General features: G+C 36.2%; 1 protein-coding gene across 1 annotated transcript in view; it reads right to left on the bottom strand.

The window, feature by feature from the left end:
• Positions 1–21,925, bottom strand: part of ZFAT (zinc finger and AT-hook domain containing) — a 75,619-nt gene that overhangs the window by 8,361 nt on the left and 45,333 nt on the right. Inside the window, exons 9-15 of the mRNA XM_056485292.1 lie at positions 21,243–21,392; positions 19,219–19,392; positions 16,026–16,114; positions 13,504–13,642; positions 7,629–7,747; positions 6,107–6,233; positions 3,904–4,034 (exon numbers count right to left, since the gene is read on the bottom strand). Of these exons, the coding sequence (XP_056341267.1) occupies positions 3,904–4,034; positions 6,107–6,233; positions 7,629–7,747; positions 13,504–13,642; positions 16,026–16,114; positions 19,219–19,392; positions 21,243–21,392 (929 nt within the window). The remainder of the gene's footprint in view (positions 1–3,903; positions 4,035–6,106; positions 6,234–7,628; positions 7,748–13,503; positions 13,643–16,025; positions 16,115–19,218; positions 19,393–21,242; positions 21,393–21,925) is intronic.

Raw genomic sequence — 21,925 nt, 5'->3', positions numbered from 1 at the left:
AGTCTTTGAACACAGGCCTGCAGAGATGGTAAATCAGGGTATGTGTGATACTGGCCTGACTGCTTATGTTTGGCATGTGAGCCAGGAAAATAGTCCACCCCTATAAATAATGGATTGAACAGCCTCTTCTAGCAAAATAAACAAAAAAACAAATGAATCAATCTCCACCCTAAGGCACAAGGGCAAAAGTACATCTGTGACAGGACACAGAGTGGAATGTGCAGAAAGGAAAGTGTCTTGTTTTACCCTTCCAGTCCTCACTCTCTCATGTGCTGTTCCCAAAAAACTCCTTTCTCCCCAGTCTCTTGCCTATATTTACCATCCACTATGATGACTATTTCCTGGCTTTTCTAAGCATTTATTAACCTCTTTCCTAGTTGTTCTTTAAACTTAGCAATCTTTCCTCTCTCCCTTTTCCCACCTTGCTATTTTTTCCATCTTTAAGCAGAGCAGAACAACTCAAATGTCACACTATGAAGAAATATCTTCATTACCTCTTTTACAAAGAGATCCAGAGTGGATCCCTAGTAACTGAACAAGGAAGGACTTCTCCTGCCATGCTGTGCTCAAAGCTTCAAAGGGGATTTTGGCCAGTCTCAGATCATACTGGTAAAAGTTCACATTACTAACATTTTTCTCAGGCATTTGGTGAGAAATATACATTGCACTCCTTAGCAGCTGCGTATTTTCAGAGCTCACACAACTGGATTTACCCCAAGTTAGAAAAAATATTAACTTTGGTGACAGACTAGTATATTGAATCACAGACAAGGTTAAGATAATATCATTTCATCCTCCAGACAACCTTGGAAAGGCCTCATACACACAACACTAACAGAGCCAAAAAATGATTCCTATTTACCAAGCAGAATCCAAGCTAAACAGGGCAAACTTTGCATTTTTGGGTTTAAAATTATAAGTTGAATCCTAATTCTGGCTGGAATTTGTTACTATTTGTTATTATGTTGTCAAAGCCTTTTCTTTAATATCATCATTCATATAAACAAGAAATATGAAGTTTCCTAAGTCAGAACTGAAATTTTTTTCTCAACCAGGAGCTGTGAAGAGACAATCTCATCTTGATTTCACCTTCATTATAATGTGTACTTATAATTTAGCATACTTGCAGTAAGATCACAAGCAGAACAGTAATTTAATAGAAGAACCTCTCAAACATGGTATCCTTTATGTGCTGTGACTAGTAGAAAACAATTTTCAAATTACACCAGTTAGATGTAATTAATACATCAGATATCTTCCAAGATGCTGAAAAGGACTTAGGGATAAATACAGAGCTTCTTTCTGGAGGCAAAATTCTTGCATTAACCTGAAGCTCTACAAGCACAGCACACTGAAGGTGTGTGAGCACACAGGTTAGGGAAATGCTAATGCATGAGCATAGCAGCATTACTGATAGATACAGCTGGATTTACACAAGATTTTAAGGATCAAGTATAAATGGGACTTTTATGAGTGAAAATTAAGGACAAGGACAGTTGTGGGAGAAATAAATTTTCAGGAGGAAAGAGGAGACAAAAATAGGAACACTATAGTGTAATGTTTACAGCAAAAAATACTTTTAAAACATTATAGTAATTTAGAACTAGAAGAGATTTCTTGGTGCAGATAGAGAAATATAAAAAAACTTGCAAGAGCTAGCTAAAAATGAGATATGAAAGTAAGAATTAATATAAGAAATGGTAACATATGTCCTTACGGGAAAAAAAAAACCCAACAAACAGCATAAAAATCAGGACAACTACAACAAATGTTGTTAAAGGAAAAAAAAATGGACCCAAGCTGCTAAGCAAGGACTCAGTGAGGCCATTAAAGAACAGGAGTGGAAATTCAGCGACAGATGATGTCAATACATTGCTGACACCCTGAATGAATGCTTTGTCTCACAATCCACAAGAGAAGCTGAAGGTCACAGAAGAAAATGTAGAATACATTTTCCAGAAGGAAAGTGAAATATGAACGTATCTAAAGGTCACTTCAAGGTTAACAGTTAGGAACTTATTATAATTAAAACCCAATCAAGTCATAGGTACAAATGAGGGACATCCACAGAAAGCAACTCAGTATTGGAGAAAAAAAATGACAGTTTCTAATAGGGGAGGATTAAAGTAAATAATGTAAAGACTCCCCTCAGACTAAAACTGGGTGTGCCTGTAACTCTGGAATAATTTTTTGGTGAGAAGACAAGAGCTGGAAAGTAACAACAGCTGTATAACAGACCAGACTATGATAAAAAAAACAATTTCTATAGAAAAAATAAAAGAAAACAGAGAAAAATGAAAAGAAAAAATTTAAAAAGGTAAAAGATTCTAAAGGAAGGACGAAAGGGGGCACAAAAAGAAGAGCAGCAGAGATTCTGTGCTCTGAGAATTCAGTATTTCATTTGATATAGGAGTGGTGCTTGTAAGAGTTTGGTATCAGATCAGTGAGAGTCACAGATGCATACTAGGAAAAAGAAGTGATTAAGGCTTAGCAGTCTGCAAACTCAAAAGGCTAGGAGTATGGATTGAAAAATGAAAAGAAAATTACTTTGGAATATAAGTATTCACTTAGAAAAAGTTAAAAGTAAATTCAGAGGGTTCAACAAGGAAGTTAATAGATATTATGATGACTCAGATATTGATCAGTTAACACCTGTATATTTAAAAGTAACACTCAGATATCAAAACATTCTCTAGGGAGCTCTACTTCTGCAGCCACTTTCTCCTATGCCTTTAATACAACAGCCTCAAAAGATGAATTTCTTTAGGGAAGAACTAATTTCAATAACACTGATAAACACCAATTGCTAATACTGCATTTCTCTATAGCACAGCATTCATGTTGGTAGTGGCTATGCTACAAAAGTTGTTTTGAAACTTGTGCATAATTGCACGCTGTCTCTTCTCTTTAATGACTGAATTTCAAGTTTTCAAATTTGGGTATGTTATTCTACAAAATAGCCCTGAACTCTTACACAGTTTCTAGTCAAAATACCTGTTAAGTATTGCAAGGGAACATCTGAAAATGCTCTGACTTCAAATTCTGCCTTGTCTTCGTGACATTTGGAAACTTAGGAATTATCCAAGTACTTCACAGACCATGAACTTCACACTTCTATGGAGCTCTCATGAACTCAATGTTCAAAACACTACAAAAAAAGCTGAACTCAAAGTTAGTTTTAGCACTCAGAATAATCAGTTCTGATTAATTTAAATAAAAGGAGTTACTTAAACTGTTTGGGAAGTTAAAATCTCTTATGTACTTTCCTTCCCTCATCTGTCAACCACTGAGTGCAGAGATCACAGTGGATCAGTGGGAAAGGGATAAGCTGAAAGAGAAGGAACAAGCAGAGTTTAAAGCACACTGAGAAGAGAATGAAAAATGGCAGCAACAAAGTTAGCAGACATCTGTGAGGAGGAAATACTGAGCAAAAGTCTTGATGTTTGAACCAAATATGCACCTCAAATTGAAAATTATTTCCTTTTGCTTGCTGCACCAAGGATCACCTGATTCTTTTAGATGACAATGGCATTAAGTGTCTGCACAAAGTGTAAGTATGTTGTTTTATAAAGCCTGAAAGCACCTGCTAGAAAAAAAGCTGTATTTTCACACACATACCTACATACACATACAGGTATATTTATTCATTTATATTTTATATACATACCAAACTCTAGGCATTTTTAGATGTATAAAGATGTATGTGTATATATGTAGAAACATGTGCATGTGTGGGAATGTAAACACATAGAAACGCATAGAACACCCAGTGAAAAATTAGGAAAAATTCTCTGTGTGTCTTGAAAGATCATTTAAAATTTGTCCCTTGCAAAGTAACACCCATTTCACAATAAATATATGAAAATTAAATGTGGCTGGTCAAGGGAAGGAAAGAGCTCTTACCTGCTTCAGCACTGTCACCGTGCCAGGTGCCATGGTAACGACAGAAGCCACTGCAGTGGCATCGTGGGATTCTGAACCCAACTCAATGATCTGCTGCAGGATGTTCACAGCTGTTGGATCCAGCCTTTCACCTTATCAGAAAGACAGCAGCCATAAGATCACCACAGCAGAACAGTTCTGAGGCTATGTGAATCCAAACAGCACAGCCCTGACTCGCAGTGCTCTTGGTACAATTCAAAAATCTCAATAATGTGACACTTTAATAACAGATCTAGGGCAGGGAAGTATTCACAGAACAAATTTGCCCAGGGAGTGCATGAATCAGCAAGTGAAGCCACACTGATCACTTCCATGCCTATTTGAAAGTGATCTAAAATAATACATTGAATAAAGGAACAACAACCACAAATCATAGCAAGAACAGCAAATTAGGAAGCTACAAGACTTTACAAATCCAAATGTGTATTTACCAGACATTCAACTCACACAGAACCTACCTGTACACTCATAACCATAACAGCCACTTGGTATTTTAGAAACCTGTGTTTACCATCTGTCTGGTCCTCTGCAATACCCCTCAACCTAAATAGAGTATTTTTATCACTAACCTGCTGAAGGGAAAGGTTAATTGCTTGGGAAAACTCACATTGATCATTTTATAAACACTGGATCAGAACTTGTCTGTCCTTTTTAAAAATATTCTCTGATGTGTGTATTCCTGCCAAAGGAAAGGGATGTTTACAAAAATACCAAAACAAAACATTTATAGTTGTACTGTCACTTCTCATAAGGTGTGAAAGACCTGAATGCAGAAAAATCTTTTTTGTTGTGCAGGAATACAAATTCTCACCAATGGCCCACCATTCCTACATGGCCATTGTCAGCATGAGGGAGATGTCAGATAGGGAAAGAAACTGTCAGGGTCATGTAAAAGCTGCCTTATATTTGCTTTAATCACTGCCAGAGATAGAAAAGAAATAGCAAATAGAATAAATCTAATTTCCTAACTTAAACTCCTTCAAACTGAGGTTGATACTGTGATAGTAGTCTAGGTCAGATAACTTAATTTCAAATAAAAAGCAGTTATATTTTGTTATTTATGTAAGAAACAAGTATATCTGAGTACTAAAAAAGGTTTGCTTGCTTTGGGTTTCTTTTTTTTACTATAAAACTGCCTTTAGACAACTATTTTTGTACTAAGAGGGAATATGCTGTAAGAGTATCTGAAGATTAATGCTCTAAGAAGAAGATTACTCAAAAAACTATAGCCTCATGCTTAAAATAAAGACTGCTACGTACAGCACATTCCATGACAATATTTATTTTAATTTAAACATACAGAAGTTTAAGAAAAGTTCTCAAGAAGTTTTCACTTATTCAGAACTTACACTCATTAAAATAATATACAGAAACTGGTAGTAATGTAATTTAACTGCAACATGCTTGGAAAATCCATAAAAACTGAGAGTTTTTGACATGTATTTATATTGTGAGCTATGAAGACCACAAGGATAAACAATTGTGAAATGCTGCCCTCTGATAATCAGGGTATTTATTTCTATGTATTAAAAAAAATCACCACAGGAATATCTACTCTAGTCTCTGGTGTTTTAACACTCTCAGAAATCTGGGAATTTTTTCTTTTCTCCTGGCTTTTGTTATCTCCCACTTAGCAGACATTATCTAATGCTACTTTTTTTCCTCCTCAATCTGATACAGAATAGCTCACTTGGTCTTGTGTACCATCAAAATTGAGATTGTTAGTGCTGTCTAGGGAATGTGGTAAATGAGCTTTCCCACCATGTCATTCCTACAGTCTTCCTGACTTCAGCCAGAGAGGGAGAAAAATAATTGCCAGAGAATTGCCATTAGATACACACCATCTATTCTGCCAAGATAGCTAATTTCACAGTATATTTAATAATATAGGCAGGAAATTCCACACAGCTAATAATAAAGTGCAAAACAGGCAGTGATAAGTATTAATGACTTCAGGATAGAGAAATTAATAATGAATTATAATTTCTCATTTATACCTAAAGAAAATATAACCCCCCAGAAGTAAGTTCTGGATGACTTATTTCATAATTTTTAATAGGAGATCACAGGAGATCATATATTGCCCAGTACACTCAAAAGAATTAAATATTTTGGGAAAAAAAAAAGATGGTTTTGTGTTCCAACCCAGAAAAAGGTAACTTACTGTTCTCAGAAGTGTATCTGAGGTTCTGTAATGCAGCCACAGCAGCCTGAGTGCCTTGAACATCTTCTCCAGCCTCTGTGATATGGAGATACTGAGTGGATGCTTCTTCAGAAACTTCAGCAGTTAACTGGGAAACAAAACCCAGCCAAGGCATGAATAATCTCATTTCAATGATTTAACAACAATAAGGAATGAGTTTGGACAACAAATGCTGTAACAAGAGCAATACTGGGTGAAACAGAATTCAAGAAGAGTATTACATGGAAGACAGGATAATCATCCCACAGTGTTCTAGGTTCTACTTCAAAAGTTGTTTCAAGCATGCTAAATTATCCTAACCTTATTTTTGTTGCACAGTTTTCTTAGAACTAACAACAGACTTGCACTGTACCAGGGTTTAGCAAAGACTTTTTGAGCAAAATGCATTTATAATGCAGATCTGCTGTAACAGCTCAGAAGTTTGAAAAAAAGGCATTTTATTTCAGAAAAGTTATCCATAAACTATGCTTTTTTTTTTTTTTTCAAGACAAGCTGTCAATACATATTCCTGCTCTGATGGGACTCTTTCTTTCTAGCCAGTTCAGCAACAGAGACATTCTTGCATCCAGGATGTCCCCTTATTTTTTCAGCTTTGGGCAGCTACAGAGGAAGTGTACAGAGAATCATTTGGAATATGGACACAAGACTTTGAAGAGCTACATTTTAAAATGCTTGTCCTGTCTTCTTTGAACAGCTGTCCAAATAGAACCACAGAAGGACTTATCCTTCTGTGTGTGGATACTCAATAACTGTTAGACAACACCTGCAGGTCAGCTCATCCAAATCAGGCATTAGATTTGTGATGGGGGCCAGACTGAAATTTAGCAGGAGAGGCTTAAAACTTTGGGGATCAGCCAGCTGCAGATGACTCCTGGTTTTTTCTCTCACTGGAGTTCAAAACCAGCCTGCTCAGGCAATGGAAGACACTCTGCTGGCCAGCCATAATTTTTTAATGGAAGTGTCTAAATCTGTGGTTTTCCCATCAATTCTGCATCTCCAAGACTGAAGCTGAAAACATGGAACATATCACAGAAGACTTACTCTACATAACACTTTAATTTTTTTAGCTGATCAATTAAAAAATTCAGTTTTCTAGATTCTAGCCTTCTCTGGACCAAGATACAAGCTTTTTTCTGCAGCTTTGTTCATCTTAACACCAGTTAATATTCAGCATATTACAAAATGCAGTAAGGTTTTCAATTTCATATTTTTTGCTAAAGTTTTCACCCTTTCTGTTGCAAATAGAGGACCAGATGCCTAAAATGCAAAAAAAAAAAAAAAGCATTTATAAGGTTGTTAACCCTACCATATATTAAAATTTAACAGACATAGCAAGGCATGCATTCAAACAAAGAAAAGAGACAATGACCTTCTGATCTTGTGTAAGTCAGAATCACATGTTTTTACACTTATTTTTGTCCTTACTCTTCTCCCCAGAATTTTAAAAAATCTTAAGGTCAAAGCCATTGTTGTTTTGCTTTACCTCCCATTTGGTCTCCCCATCATTCTCCACTAACTTCATTCCATGCTTGTTTTTAAGATGCCTGTTGAACTCCCATTTTGTACCATACACAAAGCTGCAAACAGGACACTTAATGCCACCTACAAGAAAACACAAATAAATTATTTGAGTTATTTTTATATAAATTTTTTCAACACAGTAACAACCTGTTTAATCAAGCCATGTCACTGCAAAATGTTCTCCTTTAGCCATTTCTCCAACATGAAATATGTTAATATTTAACATACACATCAATGGTATACTTTAGTAATACTTTTTAAAATGTGTCTTCTCTAAGACAGGTGTTTTAGTTTGCTCAAGGTTCAAAACAAACTTTTTTTTTAAGTTAGGAAAGTAAATGTTAACCCAAATATCTTTGCTCTTGAGTTTCATGTTAACATGCAAACTGTAAATAAAGTTTTCTGTCTACAAAATGATGCATAGCATGAGGTCAGCACAATTTTTAATGTGTGAGTGTGCAGCATTACAGGTAAAAATCTAAGAGTGATGAAATCATGAGAATCCAATTTTTTATATGAGATTAAAGAGCTTTTAGTTCTTTTGCTTATGAAAGTTATTTGGTCAAATGTCAGATCTCATTTGCTTGCAATTATGCAAATAAGTATTTCTCTTTTTTCCCCTCTATTGACTAAAGAGAACAAGAATAGCCTGGCAGGTGTTAAATTGTTGCATTAGGTGACCAGAATTCCCTGTAACAAATCTAGTGGCTGGGGAAGTGCCTTATGCCACTGCAGGAACTGCTCTACCACACCTCTGACTCCTCATCATCATGGCTAAAGATGATTCTTCCCCAACATGTTCAAATGCATCAAACAGAGCCAGAGAAGTTGGGTATAAGCCAAGACCTGGTTTCACAGTCCTTTATGAACAAGGGAATTAGATAAAACATCCCATTTCACATTATTGGAAAGCTACCATATGGTAGCCAGGTGAAAAGAAACAAAATTTTTATTTTGACAAAACAGACTGTAACTACACCCTGTCTCTAGGGTATTTCACTGGCACTTATTGTTACCATACTAACCCTCCTCTCTGCTAAGTCTTTACCAAACTTCATTGTTAGAGCAGATGGTCAGTATTCCATCTCTAGCAAAACTGAAGCAGTTTTACTTAGGGAAACTCAAAAAGTTCAAATTAGAACAGAACAGATCAGATCAGATAATATTATCAGTTACAGGTAATGAAATTACTCATTAATTTCACACCAATCTGTAGTATTAAGAAAAACACATTGCTGTGAAACAGTGAACACTTTTCTGCATTAATTTGATATCAAAACTATTGTAACAACACACCAGGTAAATTAAATCTGCAACTTTTGTCATTACTACTTGAATTAAATAACAACTAATAGAACAATAGAATTTAATTGGTAATATATAACTCCTTATCAGTGACTAAGGAAGCTCAGAAAAATTAATTTCTAGATAATTCGTTAAAATAATAGGTAACATACAGAAAAAGTCAATTAATAACACAACTTTACTGTTTTCAATAACAAAACTGATGTTTGCAACAAAATATTCCAGACAGATCTTACATAGCTCCACAACTTTCTTCCACTGACATGGGCTCTTTTTTATTTGCCTAAAATCTCCCCATAATTCTCATTTTTGAATACAGAAAGCAGCTTTAAAACAGATCCCTGAGGCCACAACTGGATCCTCATGAACAGCCTGCACAAATAGGTTCACAAACTCCAAGGAAAATCTGTCTCTCAGACATGTAAACAAAATGTTTATGGATGGGAGGGAGTATCAGTGTGGAGAAAAGAACAAATTTGGGGAAAATTGTATGTGACTTGCCCAGCTCAAAGCAAATGAAACTAAAAAATGAGCCATCAAATGAGCACATAGACAGGGCCTTGCAGAAAAACTAGTGGGTAATACATAATATTCTTGCCCCCTTTGCAGAATATATCAAATTCTTATGCTATTTATTTTCCTTTATTACTTTATAATACTAAAATAAATGTCAGATCATAGACTTCTACTTAAACAAAGAAACACACACAAATACCCTGCAAAATCCCAAGCATTTCTCTATTCCAATTTCTGCCACAAGCCCAGAAATTCAATACTGCTGCCTATCCTGGCAATGCAGTTGCTCCAATGAACACAGTCTCTCTTCTATGAATCATTCATTTATTTATAAGTCATTCTAGGAATCCTGAGTACAGTCCAGTAGTCTACATTCATATAAATATTTCCAATTAAGTTTATTTGCAGTGCCTGCAATGCAGTCAAAAACCAACTGTGAGTAGAGTAAGTGTGAGGCAATTCACTCTGGGCTCATTGGGTAACTTACAACAAGCACAATACAATACAAATGGATATAGACAGCTTTTATTAGATATTAATCTTTGTTACTTCCCCCTCTCAATTTCTTTTCAAGCCTTTTTGCTTGCTGGGACTCTCTCCTTTTCCTTTTCATCTCTAGTCCCTTCATTCCAAAGGATTTGTTTAATATCAGGCCTGAAAGGTCCTCTTCCTTTATATGAATACATGAATAATTTTCCAAAATTGCTTTTCAGATCTATGAATACAGTAAATTGAAATGAAATAGAAGCTAGTCAGACAGCAAGGTGCAACTTCTGGCCCAAGCAGCTCAGAAACACACAGAATCATCCAAAGATTTGGGTTGGAAGGGGCCTTAAAGATCATCTTGTTCTGATCCCTCTGCCATTGGCAGGGACAGCTGCCACTACCCCAGGCTGCTCAGGGCCCCATCCAACCTGGCCTTGGACACTTCCAGGCATGGGGCATCCACAATTTACCTGGGTAACTTGTTCCAGTACCTCACAGTAAAGTTTCTTCCTAACATCTATTACCTTGTATGACACCCAGGTGTCATATATGACAAATATGACTTACTTGTCATACTGCATAATGTGTCCACAGTCATCTGTTTGTGCTGTGTGAACCAAATACAGAAGACATTCTGATTTCCAAATCAGGAGATTTTTTTTTAACTTCAATAGGATTCATGTTTATATCACTTCCAAATGCAAATGTTTCTCACATGGAAAAATTCTTCCCCCAGTGAGATACTAAAACACTGGAAAGATTGATGTTTCTATAGCATGACAAGGAATCCCTGGTCTTATTTGGAGCCCAGGTGCAAGATCCATCTGATGCATCACAGAACAGGAAATTGAGTTGACAAAGGAAGCTGCATGTGGGAAAACTCCACCTATTAATACAGCTTTCTTGCTTACAGAGCCCTGAGAGGAGAGAGACACTGACTTCACAGCTCCTACATGGATTTGATGCCTCACTCCTACTCTGAAATGCCTTTTTCACAGGTGAATGTGGAGAACAGGCACAGCACTACTGTCAGCACAGGAAATATAAATGCTGTGTAAGGAGAGGAAGAGACAGAAGGATGCAAAGTCAGAGATGGAAAGAACAGAACAGGCTGTTCCAGTTGTAGGGACCTACAAGGACCATCCAGCCCAATTCCAGACCAGTTCAGGGATGATCAAAGGTAAAGCTATTGTTGAGGGCATTGCCCAAAAGTCCCTTAAACACTGACAGCCCTCAGCATTGATCACCTCTCTGGGAAGCCTGTTCCACTCTTTGACCTCCCTCTCAGTAAAGAAATGCTTCCAAATGCCCAGTCTAAACCTCCCAAGAATGGTTTTGAACCATTCCAATGTGTTCTAGCATTGGATCAGAAGGAGGAGAGCTCAGCACCTCCCTCTCCCCTTCCCCCCTCAGGAAGCTGCTCTAGAGCAATGGGGTCACCCCTCAGCCCCCTCCTCTCCAAACCAGACCAGCCCAGAGCCCCCAGGTGCTCCTCACAGGACATGACTTCCAGCCCCATCACCATCTCTGTCACCCTCTGGATGCAGCCATGAACCTTCTCATCCTCTCCTGGTCCCAGCCCTCACTCAGGGCTCCAGCTCTGAGCACAGCAGGATAATCCTCTCCTTTTCCTGCTGGCCATGCTGTGTTTAATGCACCCCAGGAGGGGATTTGCCCTCTGGGCTGCCAGGGCTCACTGCTGGCTCCTGCAGAGCTGATCCCTGTCTGCAGGGCTGATCTCCCCACTCAGACTAGTGCCAGGCATTATTCCATCCTGGGGGCAGAAACTGACATTTGAACTTGTTCAATTTCATCCTGTCCAATGTTCCAATGTGGTGGGAAAAGGAAATCCATCATAGAAAAAAGTTAAAGACTTTTCTCTCTCATCTCACTCCAGTGTCTCCATTTTAAGGCTACTCTTGCATCTCAACAACTTTACAGTTCTTTTGTTTCAGTGGAAAAGAGTTGTTTTCCAAAGGGCATTTATCTGGCTCCCAAAGGGGAAGGAAAGCTTAATCAGTATAAGATTAATTTTCTTTGTTCTAAACATTGCAAGTATGATCCCTAATTTATACTAGGAGAATTCATTCTCTCATATCTTTTCCTGAGAGTGGCTACAGACAAATAATTCTTTGCAGTGCTCAGATATTTGGAAAGTTAAACAAAGCTCCCCACAGTGAAGAGTTCTTCCTTCACCTGGGTGACTACAGAATAGAGGCTCTGAGTACTGACCAATATTAAATATTACTTCCTTAAAACAACTGCAGGTTTCCCATGGACTTGTACTGTGTGAAAATAATTGTACAATTATACTACATATTCCTATCTTGTTAAAGATATTTACTTTTAAAATTTTTTTGGGTTTTTTTTCTGACAAAGGGAAACAAATGTTATATAAAACCAACAGAGACTCAGATTACTTATTGTAGCTATACAATTTCCCCTCATAGAGCAAGTTTAAAGGGAGAGTCTCCCTTTAACTCCCTGAGTTATCTTTCTCTGTGTCATGATTTCAATATTTAACAATGGATTAAGACCTTCAATAGATTATGTCATGTGTTAGATTACTATGTTATTATGTTAGTTATGTGTTAGAGTAATGATTTGGAAATAGCATTTAGAAATAATGTAACCTTAAAGGAATTAAATTTAATTCATTATATAATACAACAGCATTATTTTGGTCTCTATTCCTCTTCAACAAAATCAGAAACTGAAGATTCCAAAATATGAAACTGTTGGTAGTTTTTATTAAAAAATAGGGAAAACGCTCTAAAATTATGAGTAATAAAGAAGGAAACTTAAGTTTTACCAAGAATTAAAATCTTTTCCACACAATTTAATATTTAATCTGGCCTTCTCCTTTTCTTTGGTTCATCAATCCAGTGTGTAACAGCAGAACTACTTCTGGGAGTCAGACAAAACTTAAATTAGACTGTTAAGATTTTTTTTATACTACTGACAAATTCTTGGCTTACTTACACAGAACAAAGCGTGCTTCCTTTGCCCATAAACAAGATTCTGAGCATAACAATTCCTAACCTGTTTTACCTGTATTTTCTTTTCTCCCCAGATTTTTTTAGTGGGGGAATAATTTGCTGCCATTTAATCTTCAGTCTCTTTCCTTATATTTGCTCAACCTTACCTGGAATTCAACCTTGCAGAATTGTCACAGAAATTTATCAGCAGAACAGTAGATATTTATCATTCATTTCAACATACAGTGATACTTGTCTTACAAAAGAGACAAACAAGTGTAAATGATAAATGTATGCAACAACAAATAGCACAGGCAAGGTCAAACAAAACTCTGGTTCCCACACCCTTAAAAACCAAGGACAAAGGAATCTGAATGAAGGGTAAAAGGTGGCCATTTCAGAATTACTAAAAAGGAATAATGATTTATCAAATAACACCCAATAAACTGAAGAACAATACAGCACAAAAGTTTATCTTCACACCAAGTTCACTCCAGGAAAAAAGAAAAAAAACAATAAAAACCCAACAAATTTTATATGGTGGAGATGTACCTTGCTGGATAAGAGCTTCAGCTGCAGGCTCCCCAGACCCTGCATTGACATACTCTTCATTAGGATGCTTCCTGTTGTAATGCCTCTTCAGGGAACCAGAAATATTGCAGGAATAGTGGCAATGTGCACAGCGGAAGGGCTGGGGGCAAAAAGGAAAATGTTGGACTATATTTCCTCATCTCTTCAGGATACAGGTCTAAGCTGCAATGTTTTGATCCCAAGAAACCATTTCAGGCTTGGGTATCTTTCAAGGAAACCCTCGAAAATTCAGAGTAAGTTGAAGATGTAACTAAACATTACCTAAATTTGGTACTTTTTATTATGTCAAAACAACAAGTATTCTCACTATTATAAGATTATTATCCAGTTTTTGTAATTCAGTAAATTGTGTTTTCATAATTAATGGTAACAGGTGTGACCATGTGGAGACTCTCTGCTATGAAATTACTCAGTTGCTGTGAGCTTTGGTCTAAAAAAGGGCAGCAAGACAACTAAAATAACTGAAAGTACAACATGATTGTACAGCAAATCTAATTTAACAGGTTTCCTTTATTTTCCTTTTTACCTTTTCTTTCCCTTTCATCTTTCCCTGGAATTTGCATTTCTCTCACCATTTGGTGAGCTGATTTTCGCAACTAAATTAATTCATTTTTTTTGTCTCTCTTCAACTGGCAGAAAGGCAAATTCCTAAAGAAAAAAAAATTAGGAAAACAAACATTTGAGCCTAAAGTTAACCTCTATAATAACTTTCTGACTGAGATATATTACAGTTATAGGAAGCTTGACACAACCATTAGGTCCTGTAAAAGCATGCAGACATTGACCAAAAACCTCAGGGAAAAGTCAAGTACCCCGGAACAGGATGGAAAATGTTTCATGCACAGCAGCCCCCACCTAAAGCTCCTCAGCAGAAAATGGTTGGTACAGAAATGTTCATCTGGGAGCTGAATTTTAAGCAGGGAAATGTCTGCAGTCAGGGTACATTGATTAGAACACTCTAAGCTCACTGCTCATGATCTTCCTTCAGGCTCCAAACAGCAAAAATAAGGAAGAAAAGTGATGTTCAGGCTCCCCTTAACCTTATGCTTCAGAGGGTGCTGTAACATTCAGCTACTCAGTAGTTCAGAGATGGGTATTCTCTTTCTATTGCTGAAACTGTCATTTTTTTAGAGAAAATAATCCAGACAGACTGCTGTGCTCTTGCAGCATTCACTTGTGCAAGTCAGGAGTGCTGCCTGCTATTGGATAGCAGGATTGCAAATTCATGGAGCTGGGAAATACGATGGATTAAAGGATCATTAGGTCACATAAGTAGTGACATTTCTCTGAGTCTGATAAGCATGCAAACAACTGTCCTAGAAGGAGGCAAACATTTTTTGAACTCCTTTAAACAAATATTCCTGATTGATCTAATCCAGTGTTCAGTTCTCTTGACAATGTCTTGAACTGCCACACTTAGGTGCAGGCAGATCCCAAGGTCAGAACCAGCTACATTTCAAAAACTGCACTGTGAGTACATTCATCACTTTAGCCATCAAAAAAGAAAAAAAGTGTATTTTCATTTACAAAAAATATTTTAAAAATGTAAGTCCAGAGCAAAACCACATACTTTAGACAGAAAAAATATTTTTTCAAAATGTATCATCTCTTTAGATGATTCTTTTTGTCTTCCAAAACTTAAACCATGACTGAAAAGACTGCTTGCCTTGCTGCTTTATGGTGCTTATTAAGAATGCCAGCAGTGTACTCTTTACAGAAGTAAAATGATCTGTTAGATAATATGAAAATAGTATTAGTTATGATGTTTTCAATAAGAAATATGATCACTGTTAAGATAAAGCCTCACATTAAAATGAACATCTTCATAAATAAAAAGTGCTGTCTTTTCTGGAAAAGGAACCAGTATAATTCCTATTTACTGAATATAACATTTCAGAATATATTACATTAGGACCTATCACACTGAAAACCAATGTGAAATTTAGAAATAAAAACTTATTACCATTTATTAAAATAAACTGTATCTCTAACCTAAATACTTTATAGAAACATTAACAATTTTCAAAACTCTTTCCAATGTATGCTTGAGGTAAATGATGTGTTTTAAAATGAATTCTCTTCAATTTTCTTGAAGTGTATGAACTAATCTATAGTACAAGAGAGTGGCAAATTTAAGGGGAAATTAAGGTGGGCAAGGATTTGCTTTCACACCTCCCTAGGACATTTTAAGGCACATATTAGATTCAGTCACTCAAGGACTGACAATCAAACCTAATAAATTTGTTACATATGGCAACATACAGATATTTTTGTCAAGTAAAACTACTAATTTCAAACTCATAATGAACAAAATAACCCTACCTCAAAAGTCTGAATATAAAGCCAAAATTTCCAAATTAATATTAAAGTGTTTCTATACTGTTAACTTTCATCAAACAAGAAAATGTGCCAATTTTAATCTTGTTATCTAAAGTTGTGTGTATTTCCTAGTAAGTTTAAGCATGATTTACATGTTTTTTTACCTTGAAAGAGACATGTTGTTCCATATGACGTAGGAGCTGTGGTTTCTGGGCAGCTGTATAGTCACATACTGTGCATTTAAACTGCTTTCCTGCAATGAGAATAGGAAATTGAATAATTTTTTTCTATTAAAGTTCAAAAAACTACTGATTCTGTTTCCTCATAAAGATAAATTCCAAAATGCCAAGAATGAACAATGAGCAATACGAGAAGTCTGGACTTGCTCTGCAAAATTTTGGTTAAATACAGTGAAGAGCAGAATAAGGGAGGAAAAAAGGCTGGAGTGTAATCTTTAAATTATAAACATTAAATGCTGTGGATTCTTTTGCAATAGTCACTTGGGAAAGAAGAATTGTTATGATGCACTCTAAATGGAAGAAGGAAATCCATTATTTACAACTGCAGGCATAGCTACTTTGCTATTTGTAAAGCACGCTTGGAAATCCTGAAAACACCAATGTTTGATCATGTTCACATGGGTTTAGTTATTTCTGTCCCAAATACTGAATTGCTATGATTCAAATACATTTTCCCCTCGAAGCAGTCTTTCTCACTAATCTGTTTTCTCCCCTATGATTCAAATGAACACAATTTTCTTGCTTTTATTCTTTGGCTTTCACACTTTCTTTCTCCTTATTTTGCCTCTAAGAGTCTATCAGTCCTGCTATCCCCAGCCAAATTACAAGGTGCATTAAATAAAGAAGGACTTCATTCCTGAATTAAATGTGCATGGCTGGCAAATTGTATTTGACTGATGTGGAATAAGGATACACTAAAAAATACTCCAAAAGTAAAAGAACTAAAAGGCAAAGTAGAATAGGTAATATTCTGTATTATCACAAAGAGATGGGGTTTCTTTATATTCATGATGCTGATGAAAAAGGTAAAAGCATTTTCTACTAAGTGTGAAAATTTCTATAAAACATGGCTAAAAAGAATCTTCTGGTATCTAAATAAAATAATGAAAATCAGACTTTCTGGTTTACTTCTAACCACAAACAGTAATGACCCTGGACTACAGAATTGCTTTCTATCATGTCACTCTTGAGAAGTCTGTCTTCTGGAAAAGAATAAATCAGACACAAAAACTACTTTATATTCCACAACTTAAATTGACCTTGCAGGGCTCTGATATTTGAACAAAAATTGCTTGGATTCATAAGTCAGAAAGACAAGACGCATAAAAACAGCTTTCAAATTCACTTATTTGTGAAATAACTGAAGAACACCAGATGTGTGCTGCTAAGAACTTTGGCAGTGCTGTCAGTACAGCAAGGGACACTGGGCAAAGAGAAACTGTCACTCAAGAGGCTGAAAGTGCCCTGACAAACCACATTTCAGGTGACAAATGTCCTCTTCTTTTTTCACAGGTGTTTGAAATGCATGAAAATTTGTTGGGGTTGACATAGTGAGGAAAATTACTTAACACTCTACAGACAGTGAGAACCTGCTTCCACTGGAGCCAGTGGTAAAAATCACCTTCCAAAGGTACTGGAAATTTCCTGGAACAGTTTTGGAAGTGTGAAAAGCAAGGCAAAAGAGCCTAAGTCTTGTATTTATTTGTACCAATCAAAAATGGAGGTTCACCAAAAATGAACACATAGTCATGGAATGGTTTGGGTGGAAGGGACCACCCTGCTCCAATCCCCATCACCCCTCTGACAGGCTGGGATATGTTCCACTAGGAGTCACTGGAGTTATTCCAGAAGATGATGAGTTTGAAGCCAGATAAAGAAGACTCCTGGTAATAACAATGCCTCTAGAGCCAAGGTTTCAGTCTGACCTAGCAGTAACTTATAAAAGAATACACAGTTTCTCACAGGACTTAAATGTTTAAAGATAACTTCACACTTTTAAATCCAATCCAGACATGGCAAGATCCTGCTCAACTTAGTGCTATTCTTAACAAGATCAAATTTCAAAGCAGCCTCAGATGAACTGCAGTAATGACTTACACACATATAGATTTGCTCAAGAAATCTAACTAACAAACAGGAGAAAAACAAATTCAAGTTTCATTGCTGAATTTCACTATTTGATCATGCCAGATGGTGAAAAAAAACAGAAAGGTTTTGAAATGAAACCCCATGAAGTGATTTTTTTTACAGGGCCATGGAAAGATACCTTTTTATTTTTCTTTAAAGACTGATCATGCTTGAAGTTTTCTTTTCATTCAAATATAGCAGCTTGCCTTCTTCTCCTAGCCAGGAATCAGCTGAGGTTTGCATTTGGTAACTAAACTCTTGATTTTCACATATGAATTTTAGATGCATGTGCCAGACCTACTTGTTACAGATTAAGTTATTTCAAAATACTGGAAAATAATTTTTGAACAACAAGTGATTTACTACCAACTATAATCTTCCTGTAAGATATGGCATACTGATGTAAAAGGGATTGTCTCTTTCTTTTAAACACACAGACATAAGCATTAAAAAAAAAATCTCTGATACAGAAACTTCAAATATATTGTAAAAATGTATCACAGCATTGTGTGATTTCCCTGAAGATGTAATTTAAAAAAAAAAAAAAAGAATCTAAATTAAATGGTCAATAAAAAGTGGAATGAGGTTTCACACAATTGCATGAGTAACAAAGATCAAGCTATTAAATCATAATGAAGGTTTGTACAACTTATCCTGCTAAATAATTTACTTCAAAATGATAATCACAGAATAATAAAGTATTGTTGTGCTCTAAACTTTGATTTAAAATGGGATACTTTTCTGGATGTGCAGCTTGCTTTTTTTGGTTATCATCACAGAAATATTAAAATTGCAGGACAAATGAGGTGCTGCATGTGAGACTGTAGAGAGTAAGTACCCAGGTTTGTCACTGGCTGATTAGACACCAAGATCCTCATAACATTCTCACAGAATCAAACAATAAGAGACTTGAATACAGAACTCAGCAATCTCAAATTTCTATTGACATAAACCATTTTCTGTAAGAACAAAGAAGGCATACAAAGCCAACACAAATTTCAGAGAAATCTAGTATTTCAGAGACAGCTGTCTGTCTTTCACAGAAATTAATTTCACAAAGTTTTAAATTATTTCCTAAATGGTGTCTCCTGGGAATAAACAAAATCTGTAAATCACACTAAGTGTTCAACTGAAAAAGCATTTGTTAATAAGGCTGGTAGTACAAACTATATTTATTGTCCTAAAATAGATTTAATAAACATGCACTTACCATCAGCAGTATGCAGGAGTTTATGGCTCTTCAAAGTGCCTTTTGATTTGAACTTTTTCCCACACATATCACAGAGGTGGGTTTTCTCTGTGCTGTGACGATTCATGTGAGCTTTCAGGTTGCTCTTGCTGCGAGTGGCATACTCACACAGGGAACATTTGAAGGGTTTGACACCTAAAATAAAAAAAAAATATACCATGAAACAACCAGGCTGTGCCTTTCCATGAGGGTGGACAATCGATTGAAAGAAATTTCAGATCATGTGAACAACATGGACAAAGAGAAACACTTCAAAATTTGGAGCTCTACTAATAAGAAATTCCATCTCTAGCTTCTGTGTAAATGATGCTGAGCTCATGACAGCATCACTTAACTTGCTACGAGAAACAAGGAGTTCTTTCACAATTAAATACTGCCTACTGAAGCCAGGTACTGAGTTTAGGAAGAAAATACTGATATTTGGGCCTTGCTATGCCTACCCCTCATTAAGAAGTAAAGTCCAGACTGCCTACATTGATGCCAAGCTGGTGGACATGTCTCCCTCCAGAAGTCTTCATGTTCAAACTATTCTCCATTTACTACAGTCAACAGTGAGGAAACCTGTTGTAAGGAGGGCTGCTTCATTAGGCAGTTAATATGAAAGCAGAAGTTTAATGTGCAAGCTGTGTTTTATTGTTAATTAGTGTCAGATTTGCTAATGGTTCTGGCAGGTACAAGCACTTAAAACTTCATTTCCCTTAAACTGTACAAAGCACAAAGAGAGAAACCCAGTGCATCATCTAACAAAAGGTCTATAAGAATAAAGTAAATCTTTCAAAGAAAATCTGAATAAATCTGAACTGGCAGAGTAATTCAACAGTTTCATGAGGGTCTGCTCATTCTAGATTGATACTCATGACCTTAAAACTAGATTTACAATCATGAGGAATTACAGCCTGCTTTAGGCAGATTTGATTGCACACTTTCATTTGGGAAGAAATTTCTATTCAGCTCTTTCTCCTGCTAGTTAGATGACACAGGTTCCCAGATCCAGAGAGAATAAAAGAACTGTCTAGGGAATACACAAGGAATTTCTCCAAGGTACCTTCTGCCTTACCTAAACTCCTTAATGGAGGAAGGGCACTGGAGAGAGGCCCTGCTCTGCTACACAGGCAGGAAAGCTCACAGTTAGAGCACTCAAACAAAAACGCTGAACTACCTATATGGGAACACTTTGGAAACAAGACACCAGTTTGAGAGCACCAAATCCCATTATCCCCTTTATGCAGAGGGATGGCTAAAAAACCTAAAATCACAGGCAATCTGCTCCACAGATTACTAACATGAGTGAAGACCATGTAAACTGCCTTCAATCTTCTATAAAAATACATAGACTGGGTAGACACAAGATTTTACTGTCTAAATATTTTAAACTCAAGGCATTTTTAACCCATGTGTTGCCATATCACTGGAATTTCTCCCTAAAAAAGTCATAAATATGAGAATCATTATCTTAGGGGATTTTGATCACAGTGTCTGTGTTTGTGTCAGCTAGCTGCCATGTTTTGCAGGATTTAATTAAAATACTCACAGAATTTATGTATATACATCAAAGCAACTGGATTTCAACTGGCTAACAGATTTCCAGACAATTTTTGGATTTTTGGACAAATGTAAAAGGAGCAGCAGAGACTCATCAGAAGATACCGAAAAATTACTTGTTTTAAAATACTGAGCATGTATTTAATCCATTCCTCCTTACTCACACAGAATACTTTATAGATGATTATGAATGAGTTTTGGAAAAAAAATGCATCAGAATTTTATTAATTTTTATAAAACATTTAAACTGTCTGTTCAAGTTCTGAGTGTGGAGTTCCATAGGTGATCCAGAATCCACTGAACTAATTAATTAACCTCCAATGTAGCTTAAAGTTTTGCATTTGAGTATTGAAATTTATTTCAATCTGTTTTTTTATGTCAGCAAAGCTTCAGTGGAATATGAGACTCATTATAAGCCCAAAAGCTTAAAACCAAAGTTTTACCTTCATGAGCCCAAATATGACGTTGAAGGTCTGACCCATTCTTCATAAAATAAAAATCACAGTGGGGACATTTCACAGCTCGTTTTCCAATAAGTCCTTTCAGCTGAACTCTTCTGCCAAGAATCTCAGAAATAGTAGTCATTGAAACCTCTGAGAGAAATGCAAAAGGTAGTAAGAACCAGAAGGACATTATTGAATTATTTTCTAAGCAATATTGAACAGCTAGATCCTGATTCATTCCAACTTTTTAAAAGCTCTATTCCCCCTAGTCCCACTCAAAACTGACTTGAGCAAAGAGCACAAGACCTTTTTTTCCTTTAGGCCTTCTAGTATGCTCTGTCCTTTCTCTCCTGATCTGTGAACTCACTGTCCTCACTACCTATTTAAAAAAAATATTATTTTAAATATTAAAAAAATTGGTTGAGCTACTGGCACAGAAGGCCATTTTATTACTGTGAACCTTCCCCATAAGCTAAATTGGCACTTTTTTTTTTCCCAATATTTTCAAAAGCTTTATTCAAGATTTCATCCCAAATGTCAAGGATCTGAAGACAATTCACTTCAGCCACAGCTACAATGCTCAGAATGCTGATAATCAGGCACTTTAAAGGAAAAAACAGGCTCATGGCACAAATGTGAGTGGAAGGGACCTCTGAGGTCACCTACTCCAAGCAGGGTCAGCT

Source organism: Oenanthe melanoleuca, chromosome 2 (assembly GCF_029582105.1).
Source record: "Oenanthe melanoleuca isolate GR-GAL-2019-014 chromosome 2, OMel1.0, whole genome shotgun sequence".
NCBI classification, from domain to species: Eukaryota; Metazoa; Chordata; class Aves; order Passeriformes; family Muscicapidae; genus Oenanthe; species Oenanthe melanoleuca.
The sequence above is the reverse complement of the archived record's forward strand: the minus strand, read 5'-3'. Positions and strand labels throughout refer to the sequence as shown.